This window comes from Orcinus orca, chromosome 16 (genome assembly GCF_937001465.1).
Source record: "Orcinus orca chromosome 16, mOrcOrc1.1, whole genome shotgun sequence".
Lineage (NCBI taxonomy): Eukaryota > Metazoa > Chordata > Mammalia > Artiodactyla > Delphinidae > Orcinus > Orcinus orca.
In genome coordinates this window covers 52115859-52140504 of record NC_064574.1, presented here as the reverse complement: position 1 = coordinate 52140504, position 24646 = coordinate 52115859, and the positions used below count along the sequence as shown (strand labels likewise).

Sequence of the window (24646 nt, the reverse complement as noted above, 5' to 3'; positions counted from 1 at the left end):
TTCCCATATCTCCTCACCACTCCGGGCAGCTTCCAAACTCATAAACAGTTTCAATGCAAGGTGGTGAACAGGAATGACCGGAGCACCAGGCAAGAGGGGTCAGCTCTGCCAGGGGTGGGAGGTGGGAGTTGGGAGTGGGGGCAGGATTATGTAAACCGAACCTCAAAGGGTGCGGGGAAGGGAAAGCAGTTGCCTTTGGCTGTCAGGGACTGTATGCTCAAGGCGAGCCTCCTAATAGGGTCCATATAAACACTGGTAGAACAAAAAAATTTTTTTTCAATTTTTTAAATTGTAAGATGTTGGGACTTACCTGGCGGTCCATGGTTAAGACCCCACTTCCACTGCAGGGGGTACAGGTTCCATCCCTGGTCGGGGAAACTAAGATCTCAGATCCCGCATGCCATGTGGACAGGCCAAAAAAAAAAAAAAAAGTTTAAATACATAGGAAAATTTAAAGAGTAAAATGAACACCCACTTACTCTCCATCTAGATTCAACAATCAGAATAATGTGTACTGCACTTTACAACTTATAAACGCTCTTGCTTAACGTTACCATAGTGCAAACAAAGCTCTCATTTGGTAAGCCGATTGGAGACCTATTCTGACACCACTACTGCATCACCTGGGACAGGTCAAAGCCACCCACCGCAACCTACTTTGGGAAGTTGGCTTCCTCTCCCTGCTTTCCCATTCTGCTCAGGAGGTCGGAGGTTGTCCCTGAATTTGGTTCACCCTCAGAGACCACAGTTACAGTATGTTTCTCAGAGGGAGTTCATTGCCTGGAAATTCACTTTGAACTTGAATGGTTAGCCTCTCAAAGTCTCAGATTTCTCCCTTAAAATTCAATATACTGGTGGGTGAGGGAGAGTTTGGGTCACAGAGGGATCCATTATTTTCAGTTCCAGGTTAACACAGGAACTCTTCCACGATCTTCTCAACAGGTCTTTCCATTCTCTTAATAAGAGATATGTATTATATTCAAATACAGTAAACCTCCTTTATCATGATGGTTGCGGGGACAGGACTGAAATCAGCTTTGAAGCAAAGCTAATCATAAAATACTTTTTAAAAACTATCTTTTTTATTATAAAATACATATTGATTTTAAAATCCCAAAATGATAAAAAAATGAATGTGGTAGAAAGTGATACCCCTGATGACCAGGAATGGAGAAAAGATCCGGGTGTCTGAGCTGTGCATCACTTAGGAGGAGAGCAAAAGTTGGACCCTTTGCAGCAGTTGCATTGGTTTTAGATTGTCATGTCCCCGAATAAAGGCACAGAGGTACAGGACTGAAAGCTGCTTTGAAGGTTACAGAGGTATAGTCACAGAGGTACAAGAAAGAAGAGTTCATCAACAATCCATTTTACTTGTTAAATCAAACATTTAAAATGCATCCCAAGGACTATAATCCTATTTTCACATTTCTTCATTTTAAATCACTGGAACCTCAAAAAATGGAAGCTCTGTGAACCTCTCTTGACCTAGAAAGGCCTCAGTGGCAACAAAACACTGCCTTTCAAGAAGTCCCTGCTTCAGAATTGCCCCTGTTGCAAAAAGTGTCACTGAAATTGCAAAATATCCTGCTGTAGACTGGAAAGCCCCACTTCCTACCCGATTCTGTCGTAGCTGCCTTAGTCTTAGCTTAGAGGAGTTTCCTGGCCAGACAAGATGGTGTCAGAGATCCCAGGAACACGAAGGATGCTTTGTGGCATTGCACGATTTCATCATTTCTGTCTCAGCAGTGGGAGACTGCCTTCCGGAATCTTGTACAGGTCCTGGTCCCAGAGAAACCCCAGTTAAAACCCTTCTGGCCCAACGTGAGAATTTCACACATCTGACATTTGCACCATAAAAGTGCATTTGGGTTCATTCATTTTTTAGGGAAGTTGTTGGGTTTGGGTATTATTTTCTCACCAGGATCCAGAAAACTGGATGCTGTCAGCTGTTAAACCCCAAACACTTAATACTCTGTAAGATATAAAGCCCATGGACCAATCGGAAGCCTTGATCCCAGGTTGGTCATACAGAGGGGCTGTTTGTTCAGCCAGGCAACAGAATGCTGTCACTGACCTGTGGGAATGGTCAGCATGGCCCATTTTGAGCCTCGTTGGTCGCTGAAAAGGTGACATCTACAGTTAGTGGTGAATAGTAAAATAACAAAGTACCATCATGTAGGGAGACAATACTGCAAAGTGGTTAATAGAGTGAGTTTGAACCCTGGCTCTGGGCAAGTATCTAAGCCACTAATCCCGGCTGTAAATGGAGATGATGAATCCTGCACTGAAGGGATACTGCAGAGATTTTAGGGAATAATGGATATAAAGCACAGAGTTAAAAAAAAAAAAAAAAGCACAGAGTAAACATTGTTGAAGGGTAATTGTATTACCAACAAAACATCTGTAAGCCAAACATTTCATGAGGAACACACAAAGTTTAATCCAGGATGTGCAAATGATGCCAACTAAGTGATAGAAATACCACCATTTTGCAACCACCACTCTAGCAACTGATTTAGGAAAGGATCATCAATGAAGGCTAACACCATGGGGTGAAAGATTGTGAGGGAGCGAGACCTTTCCACACACCGAGGTTCCATATTAATTACAAAGAAAAAAATGGCCTTTTACAACGGAGAGATCTCAAGGAGGCGTGGATGGACCTTCAGTCTAATGAGGAGACAATCACACAAATCTACATTGAGGGACACTGCTTGGAACGGACTTTTCAAAAACATTATTTATTTATTTACTTTTTAATAAGAGGGCTTGACGAAGCAAGCCTCCAGGTCTGAGACCTCACCCACTGTCCCCACTTTATTTTTTATATTTATTTATTTATTTTTGGCTGCTTTGGGTCTTTGTTGCTGCACGTGCGTTTTCTCTAGTTGCAGCGAGCAGGGGGCTACTCTTTGTCGAGGTGCGTGGGCTTCCCTTGCTGCAGAGTATGGGGCTCTAGGCGCCCGGGCTTCAGTAGTTGTGGCGCACGGGCTTAGTTGCTCCGCAGCATATGGGATTTTCCCGGGCCAGGGCTCGAACCCGTGTCCCCTGCATTGGCAGGAGGATTCTTAACCACTACGCTACCAGGGAAGCCCTCAAAAACATTAATGTCTTGAAAGAATTTTAAAAGGTGAGGGGAATGTGAAAGTGTTCTAGATAAAAGGAGACTACAGAGATATGGCAACTAAAGGCAATGCAGGATCTCTGATTGGATCCTGGATTGGGACCAAAAAAAAAGCTATCAAAGACATTACCAGGACAATTGGGGAATTTGATTATGGAAAGCTTGTAGTATTGTAACAACATTAAATTTCCTGAGTGTGATAATACTACTGTGATTATTTAAAATAATATCCTTGGGAATTCCCTGGCGGTCCAGTGGTTAGGACTCGGAGCTTTCACTGCAGAAGGCCCGGGTTCAATTCCTGGTCGGGTAATTAAGATCTGACAAGCTGAGTGGGGGCAGCCAAAAATAAATAAATAAATAAAATTTAAATAAATAAATAATAAAATAATATCCTTGTATCCTCATTCTTAGTATTTAGGATAGCTAGGGTATTTGAAGTGATATCTGACATGCTTTCAATTTATTACGAAATGCTTCAAAAAAACAAAAAAGTGTGTGCATTTGTGATAGAGTGAATCACCAAACATGAAATGTAAATGGTTGCTGAACCTAGGTAAAGAGTATATAAGTGTTCATTGTACTATGCTCTCAAATTTTCTGTGAATTTGAATTTTTTTTTTTTTTCCAGTACGCGGGCCTCTCACCGTTGCGGCCCCTCCCACTGCAGGGCACAGGCTCCGGACACGCAGGCCCAGCGGCCATGGCTCACGGGCCCAGCTGCTCCGCGGCATGTGGGATCCTCCCGGACCGGGGCACGAACCCACGTCCCCTGCCTTGGCAGGCGGACTCCCAACCACTGCGCCACCAGGGAAGCCCTGAAATTTTTTGAACCAAAAAGTTGAGGATAAAAATCAATGTAGCAGAAAGACACAGCCGTTAACGGAGGAAGCAGTCAGGTCCCCCCATACAAACTCCATTAGCTTTGGAGCCACCGCTGGGGCCCCATACTGGGCTGCAAGCCCTAAGAACGACTATGCCTTTTTCACCCTTGTTTCTCCAGCATCCTGGTCCAGAACATGTGTTCAGTACACGTGCATGCATGACACCCTCCCTCCGGAGTCTGCTCCCAGGAAGCCACGGCAGAGTTAGCGCTGGGACAAATAAATCAGGATGGTGGTCCCAGGCGTCGCGTTTCGAGGCCTTCGTGTTGCTGGAAGAACCAGACAACTGGAACTACATCAACAGGGGCGACCCCAGGGCTTGTCTCCTGGTGGTGCCCTTCTGGCCTCACCTGCCTTCTTGGGCAGGGAGGGGCAGAGCTTGCAGGGCTGTATTTGCTGCTCCCCATCCCCCTGTCATTGGCTCCAGAGGGTCAATAAAATCCCAAGAGTCTGGAGAAGAGCAGTTGGCCAGAGGGGCTGACCCTCATCATGGTTCTCTCCAGCATGGGACCAGGGGCTCTGTTCCCCCCACTCCCACCCCCGTATCCTGGGAGGGGAGAGGGAAGCATATGACTGCCTGCCCAAAGATCTAGAATCTGGAATCCAATCCCAGACCCTTCCTCAAAGACTCATCCACCACTATGCAGTCCAGCCCAAGTCAGTGAGAGCTGGGTGCTGATGACCAGGTGTCTGACAAGGCATTGAGTCCTCCCAGCTGGAAAAGCCTCTGAATCTGTAAGAAAGAGAACACAAACCAACAATGACATACTCACAGCCTTACTCTCAGTTCCCACCAAAACACAGAGCATTTCCTGTGCCTTTTCCGTTATTTCACAAGCTGCTTCTTAGTCTCCCTCTGGGCTCCAGGACAGACAGCTGCTTCTCCCCTCAGAAGCCAGACAGTTGCCTCCAGCCTCTCCTGGTCAATGCCATGGCCAAGACCCGTAGTGACCATCTGCTGTACTCCCTGGAAGAGCTGGTGCCCTATGACTTTGAGAAGTTCAAGTTCAAGCTGCAGAACACCAGCCTGGAGAAGGAGCACTCCCGGATTCCCCGGGGCCAACTCCAGACAGCCAAGCCAGTGAAGCTGGCCACTCTGCTGGTCACCCACTATGGGGAGGAGGACGCCGTGCGGCTGACCCTGCAGGTCCTGAGGGCCATCAACCAGCACCTTCTGGCAGAGGAGCTCAACAGTGCAATCGGCCTAGGTAAGCGGCCCCATGCGCCCTCCTGCCCCACTGCGACTGCTGGCTGTTTGCAGAGTGGGGTGGAAGGTACAAGGGGGACCAGTTCGGCCAGTGTGTCCTGACTTGGGGGTTAGGAGTCCGAGGTCTGCAACAACCCTGGTGACTTTAGCCAAGCAAGTCCTTTCCCCCTCTCTGGTCTTGGAAGCTGTAGTAAAGCTAAGGCTCTCAATGGCTTTTTTAAAAAAACCCAGAAGCATGAGGTTCTGACTATGGGGCAGAATCAGGAAAGGCAGGAGCTGGATGTCTGTTGGTAGAGAATTCCTCACTTCATTTGTCATTAACACTTACCTACAGATGAGTATCTTTGGGTGAGCAAGAAACTAACCACTCCTGTCAAGAGGGTTGATGGGTAATCTCACTGTTACCACTTCATTTCAGTTTTGAGTTCTTCTCTAACACGTTACAAAGATATTTTAAAATTCTAAAAGGACTTTCTCCTTCCTTATCTTTTCCTTCCTTCCTTTCCTCTTTGTCTTTCTTTCTCTCCTTCCTTCTCTCTCTCCCTTTTCCTTTCTTCCTTCTTTTTTTTTTTTTTTTTTTTTTTTTTGCGGTACACAGGCCTCTCTCTCTCACTGTTGTGGCCTCTCCCGTTGCAGAGCACAGGCTCCGGACGCGCAGGCTCAGCGGCCATGGCTCACGGGCCCAGCCGCTCCGCGGCATGTGGGATCCTCCCAGACCGGGGCACGAACGCATGTCCCCTGCAATGGCAGGCGGACTCTCAACCACTGCGCCACCAGGGAAGCCCCTCTTCCTTCCTTTTATCTTATATTTCTTTCCTTTTTTCCTTCCTTATCCTTCTTCTGCTACTCTTTTGCCGTAACTTTCTGATTTTATTACCTTGTGATCAAAGACTGTGGCCTATTTGATTTCTGCTTTTAAAGACTTTTTTTGGACATTTGGGGTGGAGGGGCTAATCTGTGATCAGTTTAAAAAACTATTTTTCGATGTTTGAAATTTTCTTCTATTTCTAGACTTTAAGAATACATTAGGAATGCTTTCCATGTGCTTCTATGAGATAGAAGAGTTTACATAACATAAAAATTCTCTGCTCTTTGAAAGAGTGATAAAGCTAAACTGTAATCTGAGTCTGGTGTAATTTGATGAGTAGAATTTTAAAATTAATTTTTTGTATTTTAAAATCTGGTTATTCATCTCTTCAGGGTTTCTTACCAGTTCTTGAACCAGTTTTCATAACATATTTTTCCTAGAAAGCCAATAGCAAAGTGTTTTAAGCAACTTTAATTTTAATAAGGGCTTTTCAAACCAAAAATTAAGGTGCTAATTATAGGTTATTTTCATTTCTTAATTAAAGTAGTGGTTTTCAAATTGTATCCCAGGAAGACATTTCAGGGATTCTTTAGAATGTTAGCAAATACTTGATTCAAATTTTATTAACTAACTTACAAAACTAACAAATTCATATTAAAATGAGTGATTAACCAAATTTTAAAATATTGGAGGCCATCAGTGTGACAGTTCATGCTTGAACTCCTTTTTATGGAGACCCTGGAATTCAGCCCTTCCTGTCATTTCTGTTTAATTAAACATTGTTCTGAAATTTCCAGGCAAGCTGTCTTTTATAAAAAATTACCATTGGGCTTCCCTGGTGGCGCAGTGGTTGAGAGTCTGCCTGCCGATGCAGGGGACACAGGTTCGTGCCCTGATCCGGGAAGATCCCACACGCCGCGGAGCGGCCGGGACCGTGAGCCATGGCCGTTGAGCCTGCGCGTCTGGAGCCTGTGCTTCTCAACGGTAGAGGCCACAACAGTGAGAGGCCCGCGTACCGCAAAAAAAAAAAAAAAAATTACCATTTACACTTATCTGTGTGAGTTAGGATTTTCTTCACTTCATGAAACCAAAGGGGGAAAAAAAACCCAAAATAAATTAGTTTCTGAAGTTTTCACTGTCCTTCATGACCCCGATTTCAATTTTTTGTGCTGATCTTTATTGACTGATAAGTGAGTTTTGTAGATCTGTAAATCACACACAAATGTATACCCATAAACTAGGGTTTTCACTTATATATTAAGAATTCTATGTAAGACCTTATATTGGAAACAAGTTCTCCTGCCTAAAAAGTTTGAAAAGCACTATTTCAGAAATAAGATAGCAGATAATTAGTATGTTCTTATTTAATGGTAATTGACTGCTGTTGTCTAGAATGTCCTGAGCTTCTCTAATTTCCAAAGGGATTCTGTCTTCTCTCCCTTCCCCCAAACCTTGAACCTGAGCACTGGACATTTTCATGCCTTTCCATCTCATTGTCTTTTCAGGGTGTCAGGTAAAAGAAAGTGACACAGACAGTTCAGCAATGTCTGGTTCCTCTGGGGAGATTAAGCCCAAGAGTCTGAAGATACCAGATGGCCTGGAAGGTGACAAGCAGCGACAAAGTGGTGATGGGGCTGGCTGCCCACCATCCATCCAGCCCGAGGCTGGAAGGGGGCCCCAGAAGAAGCCTCTGGGCAAACAGAGAGATCAGAAAGGCTCTGAGCGCCTGGATGTGCAGGGCAAGCCAGGGGCCAGGAACACAACTCTGTCTTCCAAGAGAAGCCCCTTTCCCAGCAAGCCACAGGGGGAGAAGGGGAGCAATGTGGGGGTCAGGCTGCGCAGGAACGCCAGCTCTGCAGGAAGGCTCCAAGGACTCTCCAGTGGGTCGTTTGCTGGGTCCCTGGGAAGGAGAGAATTTAAGATATCTGAAGCATATTTACCTTCAGGAAAGAAGCGACCCAAAAGTCTTGAATTTACTATTTCTTCAGGAGAGACAGAACCTCTCAACCCAGAAACTCTTCTGCTTCAAGAGAAAATGAGATGTGAGAATCCAGGCTCAGCAGCCACTCTGAACACAGGGGCTACTGTGGCTGCAGAGAAAGGATCCAGGAATCCAGAACACGCCATGACTCTGGAGGGGGTAGCACTCAGGAATACACTTTCCAGTGTATCGTTGGCTGGAAAGAAGATCTGGGAGCATCCAGAGTCCACAGTACCTGCAGAGAAGAGTGGAACTGAGGCTCCAAAGACCTCTAAGGCCTTGGAGGAGGTGGTAGGTGGTGTGCTCCATGATTCTTCAAATCCAGAAGTCCCTCCATCTTCAGGTAAGAAAGGACCTCAGAATCCAGAAGACCTGGCATCCTTAGGAATGATGACCTTTGCAGGTTTCCCCCTGCAAACCTGCTTTTATCCTCACTGTATTCATTTCACTGGATCTCTGGGTCCCCCTTGAGGTCCTCCACCCTTTGAGAATCTGATGTAGGCTCTGAATCCTGAAAAATGCATATCTGCACATTTTCATAAAAATGTTACATACATTTCAGTTAGTTAGTTCTTAGACACTCTGAAGTCCTTCTTTAGAATTCCCAAGGGCTTCATGGACCCCAGGTTGAACATCTGAGAAAGATTGGGTACAAATATCACCTTCTCACAATACCTCATGGCAGTATGTCATGGGGCTGCGATTCTGCTATTCGCCTCTGTCTGGGCAGGGAGGGAGCTGTTGGCTAAAGTCCTAGGTCTCTTTTACTAAAGAGGCAGAAATTAGGATGGTGATGGGTTGTGAATGACAGAAACGCCAAAATAACATAACTGAAACAAGATAGACGTTTGTTCCTCTTTCACATAAATGACACACAGGTGGTCCAGGACAAATGTGGTACACCGTGGTCAGGAACCCAAGCTCCTGCTGCTTTTCTGCTCTACGGAGTTTGCTCTCAAGGTTGTGGTCTCAGACGGTGGCATCCTCATTCCAGGCAGCAGGATGGAGGGACAAAGGAGAATAGTATCACTTAGGGAAAGTTTTCGGAAGTTTCTAGATGCTGCTCGTGATGCCTCCATTTACTTCCTCTTGGCCAGAATGTACAGGCACGTCGTGGGTTTGGTTCCAGACCACTGCAATAAAGAGAATATTGCAGTAAAGCAAGTCACATGAATTTTCTGGTTTCCTGGTGCATGTTTATACTATACTATCATCTATATTAAGTGTGCAATAGCATAATGTCTAAAAAGAAAAATGTACCTACCTTAATTTAAATATACTTTATTGCAAAAAAAAAAAACTTTATTGCTAAAGAATGTTCACCATCATCTGGCAACACAGTGTTGCCACAAACCTTCATTTTCTTAAAAATGAAAGAGTCTGTGAAGGACAATAAAGTGAAGTGCAGTGAAGTGAGGTGTGCCTGGAGTCACATGACCACATCTAACTGCAAGGGAGGCTAAGAAATGTTTTTTTTGGGTGGTGGCGGGGAGCAGCCATATGGACAGCAATCAATACTATCACAAGGGAAGGAGAGGAAAATGGTCACTGGGGAGCTCGCAGTCTCACTTGCAGATGTGATATGAATTCCTGGGACCCTGCAAGAGGAGGAGGCAGGAGGGGACTCGTGGATTGAGTGCGTTTCTATTCCTCCTGTATCTCCTGTCATTTCTGCTTTATGAAGCTGTGCTATGGTCTTGGGGCAGAGCTGGTCATAGCTGTAGGTCATCATGGTGGGCTATACCCTTCAGCCTGTAAAGTCCCCTTCTTTACTTTCACTTCATGCTTCCTGAATCTGGATGTGAGCAGTGGCCCATTCATTCCTTCATTCAACACGCACTTCCCAAATGCTCACCACATGCCAGGGATTCTGCTAGGGGCTGGGGGTCTGGCCATGAGCGAGTCACCATCCCTTGGGAGCTCTACTCAAGTTATGAGCAGTCTAGGTGGTGGTTAAGTGGCAAACACCAGTCAGAATGTCTTACTGTCTTTATATCACCTGTTATCTATCAGTGTGCGTGCAGGAGGAAGGCATAGAATTTGTAGCAAAAGGCCTTTCTTTAGGATAAATGCTCAAGAATTCCAATCCTCAGGACTGGTATGAAATCTATCCCTTAGCCTTCAGTCCCAGTGGCTCCTTTGCTACTTCGCTGGAGGGAAGTCGGGGGAGGACAAGCTAGGAAGGGGCCTCAGTCTAACCGAGAATGTACGTATCCCAGGCACGGACTCTCGCTGTGATTTGCAGCATTCCTTGGTAACATCTTGGGTTTGTCACTCATGAGATTTTTCCACTGCTATGTCCCCAGGGAGACTGCAGGACAAGGCTGTGTGTCCCCTTTGCTGTGCCCAGGAAGGAGACCCGGTTGGTGGCAGCTGCGTGCATGTTTCCTGCAGCTGCCCCGTTGCTTCTAGGGATCCTGAGGTCTCACGTGGCTACTCATCCAGCTGCCCTCAGTGCCAGGACTTGCTCCCGGGGAAGAGCCATGGAAGCCTCGAGTGGCAGGAGGGCCTGCAGATGGCCAGCCTGAGCCCCAAGTCCCTGCCACAGTGTGAGCGTCACATGAAGCAGGTCCAGCTGCTCTTCTGCGAGGACCACGGGGAACCCATCTGCCTCATCTGCGGGCTGAGTCAGGAGCACCGAGGCCACCGGGTTCGCCCCATCGAGGAGGCCGCCCTGGAATACAAGGTAGGGCTTTCTGCATTGGGGTCCTTCTCTGCTGGGCACTTGAACACATCGGGGCTTGCTTCATTTCCCCCAAAACCCTGGGAGTTGGTGCATTGGCCAGCATCTTTGGGCTGTAAATGGCAAACACAATACAAAGTAAGCCAACAAAGAGGGATTTACTGGTTCATGTAGCTATGGGAATCTAGCTTTAGGTATGGCTGAATCCAGGTGCTCACAAGAGGTCATTAGAAATCTTTCTCACTGCCTCTTGGCTCTGCTTCCTTTGGTGTGATGGATTCATTCTTCCTCTTTCCTGGGTACCTCTCCCTGTGCTCTTGGCTGCCTCACCTTCAGCTTTATTCCGTGAAGCAAGTTTTCCCATCTAGAGTTGGCACCAAGATGGCAGGAGCCAAGTTCAAGCTTTGACAAGTGCTCTTTTTTTCCAGAAACAAATTCAGAAGCAGCTGGAGCATCTGAAGGAGTTGAGAAAATCTGGAGAGGAGCAGAGATCTCAGGGGGATAAGAAGACAGCAAACTTCCTGGTAAGGCTAGGGTGGTCTGTGGCCAGTCTTTGCCTGGATTCACCCCTGCAGAAGGAGGGAGGGAACCGAGAGTGAGCAGGGGTCCCTGATGTCCTGTACTGGTTCACAGGGAAGCAGAGCCGATCACATAGTTAGAATCACCTGCTCTTGGGGGGCAGGGAATAACAGGTGTCAAAGGATGAGCTTGTCCCTGGGGAGGGAAACCACCTCCAGCAAGAAGTGGAATCTCCCAGGACCCTATTATGCTTTCTTAGACTCACCACAAAATGGTTTAGAGAAACGAATGCCAGTGGCTGTAGCTGAGGAATGGGACTGAGGAAAGGGGAGGAGAGACTATTCAACTTTAAATACTCCTCTGTATTGTTTTTATAATTGTTGTTGTGGTCTATTGTACTTTTTTTTTTTGTACAAAAACCATGTTGATTTTTAAAATTCAAATGCTTAAAGTAGACATTTTCTTTAAAACTGTGGTTTTAAAGAAACGCCACAGATCTCAATAAGTACAACTTAGTGGCCTTCCTGTTAAGCTGTTGTCCAGACTCGGATGCGTTAAGTTGCTCCTGTTTTCCCTGCATGCGAAGGAGCCCACCCCCAGAGCCTTGATTTATCTGGTGCATTTCTGTTGGTTGGATCCTGTCTCCCACTCTGAGTTCCAAACTTCTTCAGGGACCCACCACACTGCAGTGGCAAACAGGCAAAGATAACAAAGGGCAGAAATGGGAGGAGGGTGGCATTGGTCCAGGTGTCTGACTTTTGGGAAACTCTTGAGTTGTAGTAAAATGAAAACCCTTTCCTATAATCCCAGGTGGCTTAGAACTTGTGGATGGAGCAGAGGTCAGGGGTGCTCCCCCAAGGAGGGTGAGGCAGGAGCCTGGGCTGATCAGGGAAACCCAGGGAGACAAGAGGGTTCAGCCTTCCCTTAAGATACAGTGACACGGGCTCTGCGGAAAGGAGATGCTGTTTTCAGGTCTTCGCCTTCTCCTCCTCCTTTTTACAATAATTAAAAGAAATATTTTTAATCATAGGGAAGGGGTTGGGAAAGCTCTTCTTTACAGCAGAAACCCAGATAAAACAAGTATAGAAGAATAATTGAATTAGAAAATTTCCACTATACAATTGACACCGACAGGGATCAGCAACAGATACTAAAATTTTTAGAGAAAATCGTTAGAGAACAGGATATTTACACACTCTCAAAGTACCACTCCCCAAATTACTTAGGAATTATAAAGGAAATAATATATACTTACAGTAGCGATATCTGGTAGACGCTTCCTTAACCAAGCATCAATCCTAGTATGACTATCAAGATGATGGCAAACTGGACAGTCTTTGCCTCCCAGTGGGGTATGCTAGAAAGAGCATGGCATTAGGTCTATGGTATTCTTGCCCCAAATGTTTCTCCTGAATTTAATCATGAGAAAAATTATAGAATTTTAGAATATAGGCCATTGAATGAGACAACTGACCTGTCCTCTTAAAAAAAAAGTCCACGTTACTGCCGTCAACAACAACAAGAAGTGTTCCAGACTCCATGTTTAGGAACATCACATTGGAAACTTGAAACTGGCCACGGTGGGAATATCAACACCACAGAAATGGCAAATACCACAGCCCAGCCTTGGTTGATTGTTTTGTTGATTGTCTAGACTTAGAAAGTGTTGGAGAAAGTGTGACTTGTGCAGACCAGATGCACAGGTGCATGTCTGCGGTGCTCCATTCTAAAGACTGAGAGAACACTCTTCTGCACCCGAAACCCAGGACGTGATTCAGCACGGCTGCTGATGTCACAGAGGAAGGAGTGAGATTCCACACACATCGAGTTTATAGTCTTATTCCTTAATTACAAGAAAATACCAAGCAACATCAGAACCACTCTCGTGTGTCGACTAAGGGACTACGGTGGGCGGAGGAACAGGAGCCGGGCAAACATCCACGAAGCATCCTGTGAGGCCCTGGGCTCTCTGGAATTTACACGAGAGTTCTGTCCACTAGTATTTTTTGTTAATTGTGTGTATCAGTTTAGCTAATAAATGAATGTGCCCATATTAAAAACAACGACAAAAGGTGAAGAAACTTTTTTGGTTCAAAGGAACTAAAGACTTAATCCTGTCCTTTTGAGCCAAAAATGAGATTTCTGCTGTCCAGTCCTAGTAGATCTGAAGGGCCCTCTCCCTCCTTGGAGGAAGGAAAGATGCCCTAGAGCCACTTCACATGTCCACAGAAGCTTTTTAGTGATGATGAGAAAGAGGACGGCAGAAGAGGTCATGGTTGGCCAGTGTGCAAGAATATTGGAAGTCAAGTTCACTTGCGTTCAAATAGATGGACTGACTGACCCCTTTCAGGGCAGTCTGAGACTGTCGGGGAGTGGAGAGAACTCTCCCTCCTGGAGACTTTGTGGTCCTGACCTTGTCTGTTTATGACTCCAGACATATGCAATCCTCACGCTGCCTTTCAAGGAAGGAAGACGGTGACACCAGTTATCTTAGTGTTCTGGGGCTGCCCTTGCAAAGTACCATAAACTGGGCGGCATAAACCACAGAAATGTATGCCTCCCACAGTTCTGGAGGCAAGGTGTTGGCAGAAATGCTTCCTTCTGAGGGCTGTGAGGGAAGGCTGCTCCAAGGCCTCTCTCCTTAGCTTTTAGGTGTCTCCTTCCCCCTGTGTCTCTTTACATGGCATTCTCCATGTGTGTGTATCTGTGTCCAAATTTCCCCACTCCAGTGGCCTACCCCACTCCAGCACGACCTCATCTTAACTAATTGCATCCTCAATGACCCTATTTACAAATAAGATCATATTCTCAGGTACTGGGGTTAGGACTTATAACACATACATTTTGGAGGGGACACAATTCAATCCATTTTACCAGGTTTTAGGGCATTTTCCAAAAGCCAACCTGTTCTGGAAGGTGCCAGCTCATTTTGCCTCCTACTCTGGAATTCAGGCCTCCAAGAGGCTGAGGAAGCCTGCTCTTACCCACCCCCAGGAGGTGGGCTTCTGCGGGTTCCCTGGGCACACATGTCTACCTCACTGCATAGGCCCCTACACCTCCCTGACTTCTGTTCCCCAGAAACAAGCTGAAACCCAGAAGCAGAGAATCCAGTACCAGTTGGAGCAGTTATGCCAGTTTTTAGAGCAGCAAGAGCAGCTCTTTGGGGCCTGTCTGGAGGAGCTGGGCCAGACCATTGGCCAAGTCAGGGAGACATATGGCACCCGGGTGACAGGGGACATCGCCCTTCTCGACAAGCTGATTGGGGAGCTGGAGGCCAAGCAGTGCCAGCCAGAATGGGAGCTTATGAAGGTAAGTGTGGCTGGGCCTGGCCTTCCCCCATCCACTGTGTGCAGTAGGGTGACATGGGCTCCCAGCACTGCCATCAGCTATGCCCAAGCCAGTGGGTGAGGCTCTTAGGGCCAGGGGCGGGACTTGGTCTTGGTGACCCACAATGCCCAGGCCCCTTCAATGAATTCTCAGGAGCCCAGGATGGCCCAGTATCTAGGGGATCCTGTGACATCTCCCAGAAGAGACCAGCAGAGTTTGGGTACAGTTATGTGCAGGCCCCAGCCAGGGTGCCACCTCAGCAGATTAGAATTAGAACTGGGGAGAGGTGCCCCATTTTTGCTGACACTGTGGGGCTGGGAGCCCAGGAGGAGAGGCCAAGGAGTCAGCACAGCCCCTATGAGACTGGTAATAGAGAACTTCCCTCTTTTCTCTCCTAGGACGTCAGAGTCACCCTGCACAGGTACCAAGAGGTCCCCTGATGATCCCTTGGGTGTACTGCAGGAAGTATTTGGGGAGGCAGACCTAGGAGGGAGATGATCCCAACCCGCGGCCTGTGGCTCCTCCCTGGGTCCTCCCATCTCCTGCAGCTTCCGAAGGTGAAGGCCTTTCTGGACTTGTGTAGCAAGAATGGGAGTACAATCAGGAGGGGGAGCATGGGGTCAAAGACTGGACCAAATGAACATGGCCTGTTGTGTGGTGGTGGCTTCATAAGAAACCCCCCCTAACAGACTGTGTCCCATGCAATTCGCCTTATGAAAACTGTTCCTGCAGGAGTGCTTGTGGCCACAGTGAGGGAAGCACTTTCCAAGAGTGGATCTGCTAAGCCCAGCAAGCAGCGGAAGGGAGGGAAGAGTAGGGGAGGGGAGGGGAGGGGAGGGGAAGAGGCTGGACCTTCCAATCGCCTGGGGGAGCTTTACAAAGTCCTGACATCCAGGTCCCCGCAGACAAATTAAACCTGAATCTTCAGGAGTACAACCCAGGCATCAATTTTTTAAAGTATTTTTTTGGTGGTAAAATATACATAACAAAATTTACCATTTAAAAATGTACAGTTCAGGGCTTCCCTGGTGGCACAGTGGTTGAGAGTCCGTCTGCCGATGCAGGGGACACGGGTTCGTGCCCCGGAACAGGAAGATCCCACATGCCGCAGAGCGGCTAGGCCCGTGAGCCATGGCCGCTGAGCCTGCGCGTCCGGAGCCTGTGCTCCGCAACGGAAGAGGCCACAACCGTGAGAGGCCCACATACCGCAAAAAAAAAAAAAAAAAAAAAAAAGTACAGTTCAGTGGCTTTAAGTACATTCGCATTGTTGTGCAACCATCACCATGATCCATCCCCAGAATTTTCTCATCTTCCCAAATGGAAACTCCATACCATTAAACAACTCCCCAATCTCCCCTCCCCCAACCCTTGGCAACGACCATTCTACTCTCTGTCTACATGAATCTGACTACTCTAACTACATCATATAAGTGGAATCATACAATATTTGTGTTTTTGTGTCTGACCTACCTCACTGAGCATAATGTCTTCAAGGTTCATTCATGTTGTAGAATGTGCCAGAATTCCATTCCTTTTTAAGGTTGAATAATATTCCATCATGTGTATATACATTTTGTTTATCTATTCATCCATCAGTGGTACTACGTTGCTTCTACCTTTTGGCTACTGTGAATGATGCTGCTATGAATATTGGCATACCTATATTTGTTTGAGTCCTGCTTTCACTTCTTTTGGGTATATCCCCAGAAGTGGAATTGCTGTATCATACAGTAATTCTATGTTTAAGTTTTTGAGGAACTAGAGTACTATCTCCCGTGGTGTCTGCACCATTTTACATTCCCACCAGCAATGCTCAAGGGTTCCAATTTCTCCATATCCTTGCTAACACTTGTTATTTTTTATTTTTTTAAATAGTAGCCATCCTAATGGCTGTGAAGTGGTATCTCATTGTGTTTATTTTTCTCACTTAATATCATTTTTATTTCAATAGAAAGAAAAAGACTCAGGGAAGTGTAATTAATTTGACATAAGTAATTCTGGGCTGAGCATTTCAACATCAGTACCACTTTATGGCCATTATCAAAACTCACTGTGATTTTGATACCAGTGGTTTTTAAAACTCCCCCAGGTGATGCCAATCCATGGCCAGAGTTGAGGACCAGTGTTTAGAACTTGAAGCCCAGGGAGAACTTTCTTTGAGAAGCCAAGGCTGGACTGGGTGTGCCCTGTGGAGGCTGCACCTCCCTTCCAGCTCATGCGACCCTGGGCTACCCCCACGCTCCAGTCCTTTTGGGCCAACAATCTTTTGTCTCTAGGGCCAAGAAGGTGACTGTCCCTGAGCTGTGGGCCACCCCTCCAGAGGTGAAAGAAAAGATCCACCTGCTCTACCAGAAATCAGAGTTTGTGGAGAAGCGCATGAGGCACTTCTTGGGTAGGTGGGCTTGTGGGAAGATGGGAGGCGCCTGCTCACCTCCTCCCTGAGAGCCACGTAGCCTGGAGCCCCCCGGTGTCCCTTCTCCATCCCCCACGGCCTTTCTGACTCTGCCTTCAGCCCCTCCCACACCTGTCCCTACCTGGGAACCTAACTCAAACTCCTTCTCCTTTTAGAAACCCTGCGTTCAGAAATGGAAATGTTCAACGGTGAGTCCGGTGGTGGTAGTATGTGTTGGCCAGGGATTACTGCAATTTTCCCTTGTGCTGTTGATTTCTGGGAATTATTTAGAAAAGAGAAAACACCTGTAACAAAGGTGGGAGCAAAGTCATGACAAGTCCTCACAGGCTCTGTGCCAGGGTCACTGACTGTCAACTCACCAGAGTACAGAGTATCCAAGGCAGGCCTGGGTACCAGAGAGGAATGGGGTTATAGCCAAGCAGAGGAAGCCGAGTCCTGAGCAGGGAGAGGGAGTTACTGTCTTTCCTTGTTGTGGGGACCAGGGTAGATTTAGCCCTCTGAATGGGAATGCTCAGGATTTTTCCCATCTCCTTTTCTCTGTAGTTCCAGAAGTGACTGGTGGTCAGGCACCCTGAGGCAAGTAGACCTGGCCTGCTGGGTCCCTGTGCTGTCCCCCGGTACATTCCAGAAGAATGACCCTGTCCACATTTCTTGGATGTGGGGAGAACCCTGTGGGGATGTTGCCCATGGACCTCAAGCTAGGAATTCTAATTCTCTCTGCAGTTAATGTGATTCTGGAAGCAGAAGCTGCCCACCCCAACCTCATCTTTCATCTTCTCTGATGACTTGAAGAGTGTGAGACTTGGAAAAAAAGTGGGACCGTCTACCTGCTAGTCCAGAAAGATTCTATAGCTGAATCATTGCCCTGGGCTCTCTGAGTTTGCTCTCTAGCTGCCATTACTGAGAAGTGAAGGTGGGAGACAAGACAGGGTGGGTCCTGGGTGTCTGCAAGGCAGCCACGAGCAGCAAGGAGAATATGGCTCTCTCACCAGAGAATAGTTATTGGGTAGAAATGATGATGAAGTAAAATGAGTGCCAGGCGTCCAACTTTCCCTCCACCCGGATGAGGGAGCCCCCCCAGGCATGTGGGCATCTTCCTGAACTACAAGACTGGGGACATTTCCTTTTACACTGTGACAGCCAAATCCCACATCTCAACATCCATTGGCTTCTTTTCCTCTGGGCCCCTTCAACCTATCTTCAGCCCCAGGACACATGATGGAGAGAACATGGATCCTCTGAATATCCGTCCAGTGGGTGGCCAGGGGCCTCATGAGTATCCAACACTTTGCATCTTTCTTCAGGCTCCTGCCCTGTATCTTGAATCCATACATTCAACAGTCATTATTGAACACCTACTGGGTTCCAGCTGCTGTGGGGAATATAATCAATAAGAGAATAGGCCCTGTGCTCAAGGAGCTTATGGAACAGAAGCAGAAGCAAGCTGGGTAAACAAATATTGGTAAACCAAGGGTAAAGAGAACACATGTATTGATGACATGCCATGGATTTCAGAGAAGGAAGCACACAGCTGTTGCTTAATAAATCCTTGTATGAATTAGCACTCTAAGATGCTTCTGAGACAGAGAGCCCACCCTCGTTTTCCCTCAGGACTCCATGGCTAGGATGTGTTCCCTCATTCTATCCTCCCTTTTGTTTTTTATAAATAAAATTATTTATGAATAATAACATCATAGAGCTTACATAGATGATCATTAACCATAACTTTTTAATTTTACAAATGAGAGTTTTGAGGCCTGGAATTAATGCATTTTGTTTATTTACTTATTTTTCTACCAGTGTTTGGGGACTGATTTTGGGCTAAAAGCAGCACCAGTTGCTGAGATTACAGAGAGAGCAAGATAAAACTTCTGCCTTTTAGTGAAAACCTTAACTGTAGTAAGGATCTGAACAGTAAATGTGTAAGCCCAGAGCAACATAGGTACTAAAATATAAATATATATTGGAACAATATGTGAGCATGTTACAAGTAGTAACTGAATAGAGGATTCTGAGAGAATTTCACAGAGTACTTTAAGTGAGTCTTAATGACTAAGAATTATTTTGAAAAGGAGTGGTGAAAAGGCATTTTAAGTGAAGAATGGCATATGAAGTGTCACAATATGAAGCAGCATGAGATTTACAATTTAAAGTGCCTGATGGGTTTTTGATGGTATGTCAGTGTGGTATGAGAATGGAAACTCAAGACTAATATTGTCAAGAGCCTTATGCACTATGCATAGGAATTTGGACCTCATTGTGCTGTCAGGGAGAGCTAGTAAAGTGTTTCAGGGCGGCCAAATAGAGGTTAAGTGGCTTGTTATCATTCACAGGAAGTACAGTTCAAGTCATGATTGAAATCCAATGTTCTTATTCTTATTAACAAGTAGACTATAATAAGAGTATAATATATGATAATAATATTTATTATACATTTACTATGTGCTTAGTTCCACGTTTTTATTTTAGTTAATCATCACCATAAAGCTATGGAATAGAGAAGAATTCTGCCTAGAATGACTTGCTGATTATAAGTAGGAAAGAATACTTTTGAGCCACTACGCTTTGATCTTTGACCAAACCCTATATATGTCTGCAGTTTCTATTTGCCTGAGAGCTGGAAGAGTGAGTAAAAACAACTATACCTTTATCACTTCAGGAAACTGAGCGATTATTCTGTGAATTTGTAACAAAACCCATTAAACTATCAAGACTTCTCAGCTAGATTAAAGTAGGTGGTAAGGGAAACAAAATCGTTTATGGACAGAAAAAGACCTTGAAAAAAATCACATGAACGCCTTCAGTAAGTCATTACATAGACCAAAACCATGCCGATGTCAGTCCATATCATGCTGGAGCCACCACAGAGCATCAGAGTTTAGGGTACAGGGATGCAGGAAGAGAATGTCGGCCTACAGGGCAACAGTGAAAGATTTTAGCATCCACCGAGGAGACGGGATGAACCATTTTGAGACTCTGCCAGGGGTAGGAGGGCTTTTATAGGGTGAGATTAAGACGACTTTGCTTGTATTGTTTTCTCTAGTGGGTGTCTAAACTACTATTAATAAGATCCATAGTTTTGGTTGTATTCTCCAAGGTTGCAGTGGAAATCAGAAAGCTATAAGACAGTTGAGTCTGGCTAAGTAAGAAAATTACCAATTATACTCAGAAAAGAGGAAGCAGTATGAGACCATTAGTTAAGTGCTACAAATATGACTTCCTTTAGTTGAGCATTTCTATTTCATTTATTGTTAAAAATGTCTTTTGAAGTCTCAAGATGAAAAATCACTTAGAAGCAGAAATTTTTAGGGCTTCCCTGGTGGCGCAGTGGTTGAAAACCCGCCTGCCAATGCAGGGGACACAGGTTAAAGCCCTGGTCTGGGAAGATCCCACATGCCGCGGAGCAACTAAGCCTGTGCGCCACAACTACTGAGACTGCGCTCTAGAGCCCGCAAGCCACAACTACTGAAGCCCATGCGCCTAGAGCCTGTGCTCCGCAACAAGAGAAGCCACCGCAATGAGAAGCCCGTGCACCGCAAAGAAGAGTAGCCCCCACTCACCACAACTAGAGAAAAGCCCGCACGCAGCAATGAAGACCCGACACAGTCAAAAATAAATTAATTAGGGCTTCCCTGGTGGCGCAGTGGTTGAGAGTCTGCCTGCCGATGCAGGGGACACGGGTTCGTGCCCCGGTCCGGGAAGATCCCACATGCTGCGGAGCGGCTGGGCCCATGAGCCATGGCCGCTGAGCCTGTGCGTCCGGAGCCTGTGCTCCACAATGGGAGAGGCCACAACAGTGAGAGGCCCGTGTACCGCAAAAAAAAAAAAAAAATTAATTAATTAATTAATTAAAAAAAAAACACTTTAAAAAAGAAATTTTTAACAGAGTCAATGATTAAGCCTGCGGGTACTAACAAAGCCTTTTGTTACAAGAATCTGGTATATAAGATGGTATTCTCTGTAGTATATTTTTTCTATAGATCTAAAGGACTAATCATTTCAGCAAAGGCTGGAACTCTAAAGCACTAGAATTTGTTTTGATCATATATTGCATTACTGTTAAATGCCCAGGTGATAGATGTTATCCATTCTGTCTTCCTGGAATATTAAATTGATGGAAGAATTGTGAATTTTTGTAGAATGTTCATCTGTTTGATGTTACACTGTCTGGTGTGTGCATTTAAAAGTGACCTTCTGTGCACTCACATTATGGATACTGCCCAGTAATATTCTGTTTGCTTAGAGGGAAGAAGGAGGACACCACTATATGCTCCTAGTTTTTTTTTTTTAACTTTTTTTAAAATACATTTATTTATTTATGACTGCATTGGGTCTTCATTGCTGCACACAGGCTTTCTCTAGTTGTGGCAAGTGGGGGCTACTGTTTGTTGTGGTGCACGGGCTTCTTATTGCGGTGGCTTCTCTTGTTGCGGAGCATGGGCTCTAGGCACACGGGCTTCAGTAGTTGTGGCATGCAGGCTCGTAGTTGTGGCTCGTGGGCTCTAGAGTGCATGCTCAGTAGTTGTGGCGCACGGGCTTAGTTGCTTCGTGGTATGTGGAGTCTTCCCGGACCAGGGCTGGAACCCGTGTCCCCTGCATTGGTAGGCGGATTCTTAACCACTGCGCCACCAGGGAAGTTCCTATATGCTCCTAGTTTTTCTCCAGGTTTCTCCTGTTTTTCTGGAACTGGGGGTTAGTGCACTGGGTTAACCCAATTCCGGTCTTTCAACATTTTCCTGTTGGCAGGCTATAATCAGAGTCAACCTGCCTGCATCTCCAAAAACTGCTCTGATTATCCTCACCTCCCAAAGGAATAGGAACAAGACACTTTAGGGTTTTGAGGATTTTATACAATTCACCTATCAAGTTTCTATCGATAGAGCTACTACCTAGCTAGTGAGCTAGTCTTTGAGGAGCTGCCTTGTTAGAACTTCAGGGATATTATACTAAATGGCTAAGACAAATCACTTGGAAAAATATCCTTAACACATAACTTTATGGCCAGACTAAATATCTGTTCTATGAATAGTCCAAAGGAGATAAGACAGTGGGGAGAGGAAGATTAGAGAAAGAATGAGAGATGAAGCAAAGGGAGACAGAGAGGAAGTTTAAATCAAGTTGATTTATGGGATATCCTCCCTGTCTTGAGGACTTAGGAAGCCTTAGGAAAAAACAAGCAAACTGGATTATTATAATACACTTTTGTACATGTATTAATGAACTGTGGTTCTTAGAATTATTGGCTGGGCCCCATAAATAAGTCCATTAGAAAATGCAGTTGTAACTGCATTTGTTGTCACTCATTTGATTACTGTGAGATCCCACTTCCCTACAAGAGACCGAGAAAAAGATGGGGCTGCTGTCATGGAAAAACATTTGACAGACATCCCAAGTGTCACATTATTCTGTACTGAGCTGTATCTGCAAATCTGTGGGCCTGTGGAATATTAGGTGTTCTAGTTCACAGATGTCCCTCTATCATCCTCCATTTAAAGAGACATAAAGAGAGGGGGGAGGGAGAGGGATGGACTAGAAGTTTGGGGTTAGTAGATGCAAACTATTACATTTAGAATGGATAAACAGCAAGGTCCTACTGTATAGCACAGGGAACTATATCCAATCTCCTGGGATAAACTATAATGGAAAAGAATATTTAAAAAAAGAATATATATGTGTACAACTGAGTCACACTGCTGTACAGCAGAAATTAGCACAACAGTATAAATCAACTATACTTCAATATAAAAAAATTATCACACACACACACACACACACACACACACACAAATAAAGAAACATAGAGAGGGATGTAAGAGAAAAGGAGAATTGGGAATTCCCTGGCAGTCCAGTGGTTAGGGCTCCATGCTTCCACTGCAGGGGGCATGAGTTTGATCCCTGGTTGAGGAACTAAGATCCAGCATGCCACATGGCATGGCCAAAAAAAAAAAGGAAAGAAAAAAGGAGGATCAAATGAAGATTGAACCCCAAACTCCTCCTACCCCAACTTCTCTTCCCATCTTCACCCTAAGCCTAGATTGGACTTAGGTTCTCCATGGTTGTGACCAGAGCACAAAACACACGCTTCGCTTTCTTCATGGAGTTTTGTTCTACATGCATAATCCACATGCTGGCACAGCTCACGTTCCCTATTTGTTTAGCCGTTCCCTATGGTTGGCGATTTGTTGTTGCCAATTCTCCCTTGCTATCGTTCCATAAACAGCTTGGTGTATATATATATATATATTTTTTGGCGTACATTTTTTGCCACCTCCTCCCCATACACATATATTTTCTCCTGTTATTCCTAAAATTGTTCCAGAATGTGAGCTATTTGATAACACTTGCAGTAGTTGGCCATACAATATTTTGGAAAGAATGTTTCACGCCCAAAGCAATGTTTGTCGTTTAAAATTTTTGCTGATATAATAGAGATGTAATGAGGTCTTACCTGTTTTAATTTATTTCATTACCTGCTAATGAGGCTATGAATTTTTCCATGTGTATTTCTACTTTTTTGCTTCATTCTGTCAACACACATTTTTTTTTTTCTTTGTGGTACACGGGCCTCTCATTGCTGTGGCCTCTCCTGTTGCAGAGCACAGGCTCCGGACGCGCAGGCTTAGCAGCTATGGCTCACGGGCCCAGCCGCTCCGCAGCATGTGGGATCTTCCCAGACCAGGGCACGAACCCGCGTCCCCTGCGTCGGCAGGCGGACTCTCAACCACTGCACCACCAGGGAAGCCCAAACACACATATTTGATAAACAATTATAATAGTAATAGAAAACAGTTTTATTCAAGCCAAACTGAGGACTACAGCCTGGAAGATACAGATTTAAGAAGCACCTGAATTGTGTTCCATCAGACTACAAAATAGGGGAGGCTCGTATAGGCAAAAACCGCAAAGCTACATATGTTGTTTGTCAAGAACCACAATTGAGGACTTCCCTGGTGGCGCAGTGGTTAAAAATCTGCCTGCCAATGCAGGGGACACGGGTTTGAGCCCTGCTCCGGGAAGATCCCACATGCCGTGGAGCAACTAAGCCCGTGCACCACAACTACTGAGCCTGTGCTCTACAGCCCGTGTACCACAACTACTGAAGCCCGCGCGCCTAGAGCCCATGCTCTACAACAAGAGAAGCCACCGCAATGAGAAGCCCACGCACTGCAACGAAGAGTAGCCCCGCTCGCCAAAACTAGAGAAAGCCCGCGTGCAGCAAAAGACCCAATGCAGCCAAAAATAACAAAAATTAAAAAAAAGAACTACAATTGAAGCTGGCAAGAAGTAAGAGTGCTTTTTAAGTATGGACTGGTTGGGGTCCAAAATAGTTGCAAAGTTACAAGGGGAAACGTTGGACCATTAGGTTGCAGCTGGCAGCTACTAGCAGATACTGTTTTGGAAATGGCTTGTGGTATCCTTGAGTTTGATACAGTTCAGAAAATTCAGGGTCTCAATGATGCAGGCACATGTCTGAAACTACATCTCAATCGCCACCCGGCTCTATTTTTCTTTTAATATTTATTTTTTAATTTATTTTGGCTGCGCTGGATCTTTACTTGCAGCATGCAGGCTTCTTAGTTGCAGCATGCATGCAGGATTTAGTTCCCCAAACAGGGATCGAACCCAGGCCCCTTGCACTAGGAGAATGGAGTCTTAGCCACTGGACCACCAGACAAGTCCCACCTGGCTGTATTTTGGAT

At 45.6% G+C, this 24646-nt stretch overlaps 1 protein-coding gene across 3 annotated transcripts; it reads left to right on the top strand.

Annotated features, from left to right (window-relative positions):
* The first annotated feature begins 4736 nt into the window (after nucleotides 1-4736).
* MEFV (MEFV innate immunity regulator, pyrin) lies at nucleotides 4737-18640 on the top strand. 3 transcript variants are annotated; one of them, XM_033428985.2, is made up of 9 exons: nucleotides 4737-5216; nucleotides 7529-8347; nucleotides 10311-10690; nucleotides 11116-11211; nucleotides 14285-14515; nucleotides 14932-14954; nucleotides 16810-16925; nucleotides 17102-17134; nucleotides 17670-18640. In XM_033428985.2, exons 1-9 carry the CDS (start codon nucleotides 4769-4771, stop codon nucleotides 17726-17728), a joined length of 2205 nt encoding a protein of 734 aa, XP_033284876.2. In that variant the 5' UTR covers nucleotides 4737-4768; the 3' UTR covers nucleotides 17729-18640. The 3 variants fall into 3 exon arrangements, with proteins under 3 accessions (XP_033284876.2, XP_004270305.2, XP_033284877.1); XM_004270257.2 differs by having other exon boundaries at nucleotides 17490-18640; XM_033428986.2 differs by lacking the exons at nucleotides 16810-16925; nucleotides 17102-17134; nucleotides 17670-18640 and adding an exon at nucleotides 15266-15359.
* The last annotated feature ends 6006 nt before the right edge of the window (nucleotides 18641-24646 follow it).

Excerpts from the sequence above, each read along its gene's own strand:
- MEFV (XM_033428985.2), top strand. The coding sequence starts at position 4,769 with ATGACATACTCACAGCCTTACTCTCAGTTCCCACCAAAACACAGAGCA. Across the intron at positions 8,348-10,310 it reads AGAAGTCCCTCCATCTTCAG|GGAGACTGCAGGACAAGGCT; the intron begins GTAAGAAAGGAC and ends CTATGTCCCCAG. Across the intron at positions 10,691-11,115 it reads AGGCCGCCCTGGAATACAAG|AAACAAATTCAGAAGCAGCT; the intron begins GTAGGGCTTTCT and ends CTTTTTTTCCAG.